The following is a 12026-nucleotide window of genomic DNA, read 5'->3' as shown; positions in this document are numbered from 1 at the left end:
AGGGGGGAATGGGGATTTAGCTCAGTGGTAGAGCACTTGCCTAGCAAGTGCAAGGCCCTGGGTTCCTCAGCTTTAAAAAAAAAAAAAAAAAGGTATGTGTGCCACTACACCCTGAATCAGGCTTGTAATTCCTAAAAATCTTCGCCTATCAAAGCGCACATTGAAAACCCATAATCAAAAAATCAAAAATCTGAAAATTTTTGTGTACATAACCTCTCAAGTAGGAAGTTTTATATCTAACTACACACACCAGGTTGTAGCCATGCATACACACTAAAAATACAAAATAAAAGTCCCTTCAGAGGGATGGGGTGTAACTTAGTAGGAGGGCACTGCTTAGCCTGTGCATGGCACTGGATCAAGCTCCAGCAGCAGCACAAAGTCAAACAACAAACCCTCCTTTCAGGCTCTGTGCAAGATGCTCGTAAAACATAAATCAATTCTTTGGCTAAACATGGACATCATTCCTAAGACAGCTTTCATTATACATAAGTAAATAACAAAATAAGGAAGTCCCAAACTGAAAACACTTCTAGTCCCAAGCCTTTTGGACAAAAAATATCAACCACTATCATTATGGAGTAAAAAAATAGAAAAAAAATTCCTATAAATGAAATTTTAGAAGAGAAATCATCCAAAAAGAAAATTAGGGGGAAAAAAAAGATGGAGAGAAGGTTCAGGTATCATCAAGAGCACCTGTTGCTCTTACAGAGATCCTGGGTTTGGTTCCCAGCACCCACATAATGTATAACTCCAGTTCCAGAGGATCTGATGCTCTCTTCTGACCTCAGCACAAGGCACAAATGTGGGGCATATACATACATGCAGGCAAACACTTGTATATATAAAAATTAAATAATAATAAAATATTTTTATAAGATATGAATGAGGGCTGGAGAAAGGGCTCAGCAGTTAAGAGTACTAGCTGCTCTTCCAGTGGTCCTGAGTTCAATTCCCAGCAACCACATGGTGGCTCACAACCATCTGTAATGAGATCTGGTGTCCTCTTATGACATGCAGGGACATATGCAGATGGATACTATATAATCACAAAAAATAAATCTTTTTTTAAAAAACAAGATATGAACATGAACTTCAGAAAGAAACCCAAATGGCCAGTAAAGATGCAAAAAATATCCAATCTCAATAGCAATCAGAAAGATGTACATTAAAGCCACAATAAGGCATCTCTCTCGAGAAGCCCACAATCAACTTTTTTTTGTGGGGTGGGTGGTTTGTTTTTTGGCTTTTTGAGACAGATTTCTCTGTGTAGCCCTGGCTGTCTTGGAACTCACTCTGTAGACCAGGCTGGCCTTGAACTCAAAGATCCACCTGCCTCTGCCTCCTGAGCATGGGGATTAAAAGCATATGTCACCTAACCCACAATCAACACTTGAGTACTTAGTTTCTTTCTCTCTGTAGTAAACTTCTTTACAGTTCTTTTTATTGGAGACAGAGTTTCTCCGTGTAGCTTTGCGCTTTTCCTAGAACTCATTCTGTAGCCCAGGAGGGCCTCGAACTCACAGAGATCTGCCTGCCTCAGCCTTCTGAGTGATGGGATTACAGGAGTATACTACCACCACCCAGCTTCTTTCCAATTCTTAAAAGCAAAAAAAGAAATGTAACAAAAAAACCCAGAATATTATTAAATATCTATCTGACCAACTGGCAGAAACATAAAAGAATGGCAATTTTAGACAATGGATAAAGTGTGAAGCAAGAGATTTCTCACGCTGGTGGTGGGGTAGAAATACAAACTCTGTGTAAAGCAACTTGCCATCACCTAGTTAAAAGCAGGGCTGTGTCTACGGCCAAGCAGTTTCACTTCCAGATTGATCTCCTATGAAAGCTCACATGCAGGTGTGCTAGGGTAGTAGTACACAGGGACACTCACCAGCATTCAGCAGGCTGCAGGAGGAGGTCAGGGATTCAGGGCCAGTCTGAGGTACACATACCAAGACCCTGTCTAAAAAGCCATAGGCTATAGCTATAGCTCAGGCCCAAAACACCTGCCTATAAAGCACAAGGTTTGGGGTTTGATGCCAACATCCTAGAAAAAGGAAATGAGAAAAAAGAGTTCAAGGTCCTCAAAGCCTAGCCACACATCCACTTCAGTAGAACAGGAAGTTGTGATATAATGATCCCACAGAACACTATTTGGGAACAAAACAACTACTGACAGATGCTGTGGAACAATCTTTTTGTACACTATGAATATGTATTATTCTCATTGGTTAATAAAAAGCTGATTGGCCAACAGCTGGGCAGGAAGACTAGGAGAATTCTGGGAAGAGGAAGGGCAGAGTCAGAGTTTCAGGCAAGCACAGAGAAGCAAGATGAGAATGCCGTACTGAGAAGTTACCAAGACCACGTGGCTAAACATAGATAAGAATTATGGGGGGTTGGGGATTTAGTTCAGTGGTAGAGCACTTGTCTAGCAAGCACAAGGCCCTGGGTTTGATCTTCAGCTCAAAAAAAAAAAAAAAAGAGAGCTTCGGGTGGTGCTGGCGCACGCCTGTAATCCCAGCACTCGGGAGGCAGAGGCAGGTGGATCTTTGTGAGTTTGAGGCCAGCCTGGCCTTTCAGAGCTAGTCCAGGACAGACTCCAAAGCTACACAGAGAAACCCTGTCTCAAAAAACAAAACAAAAAAAAAAAAAAAAGAATTATGGGTTAATTTAAGTGTAAGATTTAGCTAGTAACAAGCCTAAGCTATCAGCCAAGCATTTATAAGTAATATTAAGCCTCTGAGTGGTTATTTGGAAACTGGCGGATGGGAGAGAAACGTTCAACTACAAACAGAAGCAACACAGACACATCTCAAACAGTGCTGAACAAAGAACATAGAACTCCATTCACATAAAGTTAAAAACCAAGTAAGCTAAGATGTATATATAGGTGGTAAAACAATAAAGAAAAGTCAGTAGTGGCTTCACCTAGCGAGACAAAATGCTAACAAAGTGAAATAATACTTTGCAAGCAGGCCAACCAGGACTGCATAGCAGGATCCTGCCTCAATAATTAAAAATTAAGTTAGGCCGGGCAGCGGTGGCACATGCCTTTAATCTTAGCACTCAGAAAACAGAGCCAGGCGGATCATTGTGAGTTCAAGGCCAGCCTGGTCTACAGAGTGAGTTCCAGGAAAGGCGCAAAGCTACACAGAGAAACCCTGTCTCGGGGGAAAACAAAAACCAAACAAACAAACAAATTGAATCCAATACCCATATGTTGGTTCACAATCATCTGTGGTTCCCTTTTTAAGGGATCCTGCACCCTCGTCTGATATCCATGGGCACCAGACCAGACATGCACACACCGCACAGACACACATGCAGGCAAAACATCCATAAAGAGACAAAATTCAGTATTCCATAAGTCCTCCATTTCACCTTCTTCTCTTTTCCTTTTCTTGTTTTGTTTTTTGTTAAGACAGGCTCTCTCTCTCTATAGAGCCCTGATTGTCCTGGAACTTTATGTAGACCAGACTGATCTCAAACTGAGAGAACCACCTGCCTCTGCCTCCCAAGTACCAGGACTAAGGTTTATTTTTTATTTCATGAAATCCCAACAGTATTACACTGGCCTTGGTAAAACAAAAGTACAACTTACAAAGTAAAAAAAAAAAAAAAGTTAGGCCAGGCAGTGGTGGCACACGCCTTTAATCCCAGCACTCAGGAGGCAGAGGCAGGTGGATCTCTGTGAGTTCGAGCCCAGCCTGGTCTACAGAGTGAGCTCCAGGAAAGGTGCAAAGCTACACAGAGAAACCCTGTCTCGAAAAACCAAAAAAAAAAAAAAAAAAAAAAAGGTAAAACAAACAATATGGGAGAGGTAACAACCATGGAATAAAACAGGAAGGGGAAACAAGTAAAAGCCAACACACCCATGTTCTTGGCTGCTGGGAAGAAGCAGTGACGTGATAGGAGACTGGGAAGAGCAAGCACATGGCCTGACTGGAGGCATTTCAACGAGTGTTAACAGCATCACAAGAAATATACACATTTAACTTAGACAAGCAAAGGCCACACTTTCCAAACAGCCATTCAATAAGGTACACCATAAGCTGAGGCAGTGGTTAAGTCCACTCCCTGCTCTTGCAAAGGAGTTCCATTCCCAGCACCCCCAGCAGGTGGCTCACAACCACTTGCAACTCCAGCTCTGAGGATCTGAGGCCTTCCTGCCTCCTTTGGCACCTACACTCATGAACACATACATTATTAAGAAATATCTTAACCATCTGAGAAAACAATCTCAAAGGAACAGAAACCAACTTAACTGAATACCGAGGGCTTGCCTAGCATGGCAACCAGCATGCCTACTTCAATATTCATCACTGCCTCCAAAAAAGACACTGAATTCCCACAACGATGCTTACAAAAGTTCTGACCATTAATAATATATACGAAATAAGAGTGCAGTGTAGAGTTTAAAACCAGTAGAATTTATTTGCTATTCTCCAACTGAAGTCTAAGCCCCATAACCCAATAAATAAATGTCCTGCCAACAGTTCACAGCAAGAGCCAAACTCTAACCCCTGATGAGGATGAACTGATGAACTGGACAGCAGATGTGGGCAACAGCAGGGTTACCTGTTCTCAGCCTTCTTGCTTTTGCTGCCAGGACTGGAGGACCGGGATCGCCGACCCCGGCTTCTACTCCTTGAGCGCCTCCTATCTCGGCTCCGAGATCTTCTTCGCTCTCGGCTTCTGTCTCGTTCTCTACTTCTGGAACGCCTGAAAGGGAGAGTTCATTTATTTTGTGGCCAAAGGGAGTTATTATTTCAGATGATGACTGTCCCGCAATAAAAAGTTTCTTAAAATTAGGATCATTATTAGAGGTAGCATTCTTAATTAGCTACCAATTCAGCATTTATGAACACAAGCAAAGTCAATTCTTATGAAGATCAATGGAAGCGTGACTATACACGTTCCATAAGGATGTCTGCTAACAAACGTAACAAGTTGTAACAATAAATACTTTAAATCAAAGCCCATTCTCATAGACAGCCCACACCTGGGGCTCCCGAGCAGCACTGGTGCACTCCCTGAGTTGTGCAAGACCCTAATCCCAGACATGGGAAACCCAAGAAGGAGATACACAGAACCTGGGCTACAAGACCATAATCTGAAGATTAGGAGGCAATTAGGAGCCACTAGTCACATGACAAAGGGGAGACACACCCCAACTCTGTGCATCCCACTTCCGTCCTCTAGAAACATGGAAAATTCACTATATACTCTCAATTTTTTTCCTGAGTCTCATTGGCTTGGAACACGAGAGATCCATCTACCTGCCTTTGACTCCTTAGTGCTCAGATTAAAGGTGCATTACAACCACACTCAGCCTCAAAATCCTCGATCTAGAAATCTTACAATTTTATTGTCACATAAAAACTCAAAGATCGCCAGGTGGTGATGGCACACACCTTTGATCCCAGCAGGTGACAGAGGCAGGAGGATCTCTGTGAGTTCGAGGTCAGCCTGGTCTACAGAGCCAGTTCTAGGACAGGCTCCAAAGCTATACCGAGAATCTGTCTCAAAAAAACAAAACAAAACAAAACAAAACAAGCCAACAACAACAACAAAAGAATTCAAAGATCAAAATGTTAAACGAACAATTCACTTAACACTTGACTGAACTGTGGGAAACTGTCCGTGGACACTGAATATGAAACTGTACTAGTCAAAATGCTCCATTTGTCTAGAATACCAGCTATTAACACCAAAGTATTCTCACCTTCCAACCTATCTTGTCACATCGACATGCAAGGAAGCTGTCCAATGTCAGAACGACCAAGGAACCTAACTGGCTCCTACCACCCAAAGATGGAACAATTTAAACAGAAAAATGAATAATTGTGGGCATGTACCCTTTACCCCAGCACAGGGGCAGCAGAGGCAGGCGGATTTCTGTGAGTTCCAGGCTAGCCTGGTCTACAGAGTGAGTTCTGGGCCTGCCTGGTCTACAGAGCTAGTTACAGTCTATATCTTGCTTTCCTGTTTTAGTAAGAAAAAAAATTGAGTAGTAAGGAAAACTGTTTTTAAAAACATTTCACTCCGAGGAAGGCTGTAACTATTGACACTAGTGTCAATAAATATGTAAGTAAATGTAAAATAAAAGGTCACAGATGTTTTATCTTATTTCTGTCTTTCTCCGAACTTCAAGAGTTCTCTCTGGATTTCAGAAAATACAATCTAAATTTCTAAGCTTAAAAATATTGCTTAAGACGAAGCCTGTGTCTAATCAAACAATGGGGAAGCAGGAAGCTCACAAATGGGCCACTAAATTCCAAACCAGAACACACCTTTGGAGAGGCCCAATTTATCTAGTAAGGCCCCAAGATGACTGGTTCTTCAGAGATGTGTGGTGATATTTTATTTGTACTGAAATGTGATTTTATTTGTATATTAATAAAGTTGCCTTGGGGTCAGAGCAAGCCATAGCAGAAGCTGGGTGGTGGTGGCGCACGCCTTTAATCCCAGCACTCGGGAGGCAGAGACAGGGTTTCTCTGTAGCTTTGCACCTTTCCTGGAACTCACTTGGTAGCCCAGACTAGCCTCGAACTCACAGAGATCCGCCCGGCTCCCACTCAAGAAAACTCTGGGGAGCTGTGGGGCTAGTGGGTAAACGCCCCGCAGAGATGAACATCTTACCTCAGGCGCTTCCTGTCCCTTGACCGTGATCTTCTTTTGTCCCTGCTCCGAGACCTCTCTCTCCTCCTGTCTCTCTCTCTGCTCCTAGAACGTCTGTCATCTCCACGCTTACTTCTTTTGTCAGAGGGTGAGCGGCTCCTAGACCGACTTCCAGAACGGCCTCGTGATGCCGATCGTTTGCGGTAGTGGCTAGAATAGTACCAAATCAAAGATTAAACTTAGCAAGCACCTTGTATTTTATTTGCATGTGAAGAAAACAAACAAAAACCTCAGCAATTTAAACACGTTTCATTACAAGGGGGAAATGAACTATTGCTACAGTACATGCAGAGGAAGACTGGAAAGGATGCCACACATGGTGACTCGTGCACAGTACTGAGGAGGCTGAGGCATGAGGATGGGTCCCCATGGGTTTGAGGCCAGGACTACAAAGTAAAACCCTGTCAAAAGGACTGTGTGATAGCTCAGCAGTCAAAAGCCCGGGCTGTGCTCCTCAGAGGGCCGCTTATATCTGGCAAAGGAAGAGCTCATAGGCAAATGAAGAAACACACAATGGGTCAAGTGCTGGAAGGGAGACAACCAGCTCAGAAAAAGAGAGAGCAAATGGGAGGTTTGACATTTTATATCAGACAACTAGCAAAGCTCTTAATAAAGTGCCATTTTTAGAGACCCTTGAAGGAAATAAAAGCAGGAACCATGGATCTACGGAGACACCTTCCAGGCAAAGGGCACAAGAGTAAACTCATGGGAAGGAATCTGGACTGGCACATGAATGAACAGCAGCAAGGAATACAGTTAAACAAGTTAAGAGAGTACACCAGTGTAGTGGCACACAACTTAATCCGGCATTCAGGAGGCAGAAGCAAGCAGAGTTAGTTCCAAGCCAGCCAGGACTACTCACACAGTGAGACTGTCTCAAAGAGAAGAAGAAAGGAAAAAAAGACTCAGGAGAGTGCCTGGGACAAGATCAGAGACATAACAAAGCAGTCAAACATGGAGAGCTTCAGGGGCTCTTCCAATGACTGCATCTTTACTCTGAGGAAGATGAAAAGCTATTAGGCCATACATGGTGGCAGACCCCTGCAGTGCCAGCTACTAAGACTAGGAAAGATCACTTACTTCAAGCAGTTGAAGACCGGCATACTCCTACCTCTAAAATGATTACTTTTAATTAATTTATTTATGCATATATGCATATGCCTGAGTACATGTATGTGCATTTCATGTGTGCCGGTACCTATACAACCATAAAAGGGTAGAACTGGAGTTACAGGCGGCTGTGAGCCATGTGGTTGCTAGAAATTGAATTCGGGTCCTCTGGAAGAACAGCGGGTGCTTTCAACCACTGAGCCATCTCTCCAGTTCCATGAATAAATTTTCTTACAAGAAAATAGATAATAAAAACAGAAAAGGCTGGGCTGGAGAGATGGTTTAATGCTTAAGAGCACTGCCTGCTCTTCCAAACCCAGGTTCAATTCCCAACACCCACGTGGCAGCTCACATCTCCAATTCCAGGGGATCTGGTATTCACACAGACACACGTGCAGGCAAAACATCAATGCACATAAAAATAAATAAATTAAAAAAAAAAAAAAACAAACAGAAAAGACTACTGAAAGATTGCTAAACAACGAGTGATACAACCTCATGACTGTTTGAAAGTGTTACTCAGAGCCAGGCGTGGAGGCCAGCACTCAAGAGGTGAAGGCAGTTAGCCCTGGCTAAGAGATGTGTGTGTGTGTGTGTGTGTGTGTGTGTGTGTGTGCGCGCGCGCACTTAAAAAGTGAAAGCATTATTTTGTTGCTAGGCAAAGAACAAGTTAAACAAATGAGGCAACAGGAGGAGAGAAAATGTGAAACTACAGCAGCCAGGGCTGGAGAGATGCTCAGCAGTTAAGAGCGCCGGCCGCTCTGACAAAGGACCTGGGTTCAATTCCCAGTTCCCACATGGTAGCTACAACTGTCTGTAACTCCAGTCCCAGGGGATCTGACATAGTCATACAGACATCCATCCAGGCAGAACACCAATGCACATAAAATAAGTAATCAAGGGGCTGGAGAGATGGCTCAGAGGTTAAGAGCACTGGCTGCTCTTCCAGAGGTCCTGAGTTCAGTTCCCAGCAACCACATGGTGGCTCACAACCATCTGTAATGAGATCTGGTGCCCTCTTCTGGCATTCAGGCAGAATATATGTAATAAATCTTTAAAAAAAAAAAGTCGAAAATAAGTAATTTTAAAAAATGTTAAAAAAATTAAAAGCTGGGTGGTGGTAACGCACAACACCTTTAAACCCAGTGCTGCTTGGGAGACACAGGCAGGCAGATGTTGGTGAATTTGAGACCAGCTTAGTCTACAGATCAAGCTCCAGGACAGCCAAGATTACATGGAGAAATGGTGTCTAGGAAAAAAAAATTAGCCAGGTAGTGGTAGCACACACCTTTAATCCCAGCACTTGGGAGGCAGAGGCAAGTGGATCTTTGTGAGTTTGAAGCCAGCCTGGTCTACAGAGCGAGATCCAGGAAAGGCGCAAAGCTACACAGAGAAACCCTGTCTCGAAAAAAAAAAAAAAAAAAAAAAAAAAAAAAAAAAAAAATGAAAGAAAGAAAGAAAGAAAAAAAATTAAGAAACTACAGCAACCATCCAGGTTAAGAGACAGTGACAGCTTAGGTCAGAAGAGCAAGTATATAAGTGCTGAGAAATATCAAAATCTTCAAGGAAAACAAAAAACAAGACACTAGCACTGATTCGATTTAATGATGAATTAAATGTCAAGTGTGAAGGCACAAGAGAAGGGCTGGATGTCTTCACATTTGACTAGAATAAGCAGAAAACCTTATGAGGCTGTGCTGGGGCTGAATGGTCCACGTTTAGCATGTGTGAGTCTCTGAGATGAATTCACCGCCACCCAAGAATTGCTATTTACAGGAATCAACAATCCATTCACTTTCTGGGCCTTTTCAGGATCTACCTCCTTCTACCTCTCTTCAGTCCTTCATGAATGCTCCATAAGGACAAAACCTGAGCTTTGGGGCTGTCTCAAATACTCTGCTCTTTCTCACCTCTTAATCTTTCACTGTTCCCCGAATAAACCAAGAACATCAGCCAAGCACAGCCTAAAGAGAATAGTGTGACAGTAAAATGGCTGAAGTGGACCTTCTTGAGAAAGGTCTAAGGAGTTTGAATTTCATCTTTCAGGTAACAGGATCCAATGGAAACTAAGGCAGAAAACGGCAGGTTCTTATCGTTATTTTTGAACTGCCACTCTTCAAACTATTGGTTCCAGCAATACAAATATAATAATTGTAAAGGCAAGATCAAGAGAGGCAATTCAGGAAGGAGACCATTTGAAACAGTCTGGGCAATGAACATTAAGGGCCTTAATTTGGTCAGAAACCAGGAACAGGGAAATAGTGCAGAATCTAACTAGAAGTGAGCAGTGTGGGAGAGGAAGAGTCAAATACTGCTTCCAGATCTCTGTAGCCAGATGAAGAACAATGCCTTCAGGAAACTTAAAATATAGTCACAAGAACTGACTTCAGACAAGGGGGTATACCCTTTCCTTTTATCCGGATGACACTACGGGCTTTTCTATCTACAAACTTTCAAGATGCTCCACTCACACTTTGCTCATGTTCCTGAAGTTAAGTTATGACCCGGTAAAGTGAGTGCTATTAGCAAAATTCTCATTCTCCCTAGACACTGAATCACAGTATCTTTCATACCGGCTACACAGTTGCAAGATAATAATAATAACCTCAAGGTCTTGAACCTGTTATCATCATCCTAAAGTTTAAGACATCGTATAATTATATAGTTATAATAAGGCGCGCATGTCAACAGTTTCAAAAAGACAAGCAGCAGGTGACAAAGTAATACGGAATCTGAGAAGTAAATGTCCATGAAACAAGTGTTTACTGCAACCCAGTAAGAGTCAGCCGCACATACTGCAGGTGCGGTAAAAAAAAAAAAAAAACGTCTGCCCACACGCTTTTAAATGACTTAGAAAGACCACGCGCGCACAAAAGTAAACTAGAATAGACGTAAGTAACGTTGCAAAGGCGAAACGATAGGGAGTGGGCCGGGGTCAGGGCTGACGGAGGCGATGAGGCTGCAGGCTCGGTGTGGGGGGTGGGAGGAGAGGACGGGCTGAGCTGCGGAAGGCTACTCCAGTTCGGGGCTCGACCCGGCTGTTGCAAGTACAGGGGATTCTCTGCGGCCCTGCGCAGCAGCAGCGCAACCTCGCAGCCGAGGTAGCCGGCTCCTCAGCGACCACACGTGGGGCCACCCTACACCCGCCGCGCCGCCACCGCCACCCGCTCCTCTCGGAGCCCAAGAAGCCGGGCGCCCGCGGACTCACCGAGACTCCCGGCCCATGCTGCCGGCCGCCAGAAGTTCTGCGCCCTGAGGAACGACGCACAGGCTAGTCAAGAGGACAAAGGAGGGGGGCAGCAAGCCCCCACGGTGCCGAGTGAGGACCGGCCCTACGAAGCAGGCAGAGGTCCGGCAGTGACCGCCATCAGAGCGCGGCCAACGAAAACAGGATGTGCTGGCGCCGGGCGCGGAAGGAAGGAGCAGGCGGAAGGACGTGGCTGATTCCCCACAGCGCCTCCCACCGGCTGGAGGCCGAACGGTGCGGGCTCCGCCTGGAGTGGCCCTGGCTGGTTTTCCCGCGGAATCCACAGGGTTAGTTGGTGCACTAGAGTGGGACCTCACAGGTCAACCCTGCCAGAAACCACTGAGTAGCCTTCTGCCAGATCTTTAGCCTTGTGAGCCCTTTACACTGATGTGACAGGTGGTCATCAAGGAGCACACAGGTTGCTTGGAAATAGAAGTGTGAATAGGAAAACAGACCGTATGTATCATCTCTCAGTTTCAACAACTTGGGAGGCTGAGGCAGAAGGATCACTTGAGCCCAGAGGTTAGAGGGCAGCTTGGAAAACAGAATTTAAATGTGTCTCAAGAAAGAGGAGGGCAGAAAGTGGAACCTATGACTAGTGTCTTAAACACTAGAGGCAGAAAAGTGATCAGAATCAGGATATTTATGCAAATCATGAACTGATGAACTGCATATAAGCTGAGGGAGAGGACAGAAGACCACTCCTAATTTGGAAGAGTGCTTTGGGATTCTGGTAAGAGGTGAGGAGGTGTTCTTTTAACTGCAGCACAGTAGCTGCGCCTTGATCTACTGCCTTTTCATTCAGCAATTGCGACTCCACAGTTACCAGCCTGCTTCTCTGGCAGCAGCCCAGCACTGGCCCTGTGGATGCTGCTAAAGGCAGCCTTAACTAAATCTCTATCATTCTGTTTATAAATAGAACTCAAGATTCACCGGGCAGTGGTGCTGCACGCCTGTAATCCCAGCACTTGGGAGGCAGAGG

The 12026-nt window shown here is 44.3% G+C and overlaps 1 protein-coding gene across 1 annotated transcript in view; it reads right to left on the bottom strand.

Moving 5' to 3' along the window:
• Ddx46 (DEAD-box helicase 46) overlaps positions 1-11199 on the bottom strand; it is a 54927-nt gene extending 43728 nt beyond the window's left edge. Inside the window, exons 1-3 of the mRNA XM_036187857.1 lie at positions 11006-11199; positions 6649-6837; positions 4585-4728 (exon numbers count right to left, since the gene is read on the bottom strand). Coding sequence (XP_036043750.1) covers positions 4585-4728; positions 6649-6837; positions 11006-11022 — 350 coding nt within the window. The 5' untranslated portion in view covers positions 11023-11199. The remainder of the gene's footprint in view (positions 1-4584; positions 4729-6648; positions 6838-11005) is intronic.
• Positions 11200-12026: the final 827 nt, after the last annotated feature.

Source organism: Onychomys torridus, chromosome 5 (assembly GCF_903995425.1).
Source record: "Onychomys torridus chromosome 5, mOncTor1.1, whole genome shotgun sequence".
Taxonomy (NCBI): domain Eukaryota; kingdom Metazoa; phylum Chordata; class Mammalia; order Rodentia; family Cricetidae; genus Onychomys; species Onychomys torridus.
This window is presented reverse-complemented; position numbering and strand designations above follow the sequence as displayed.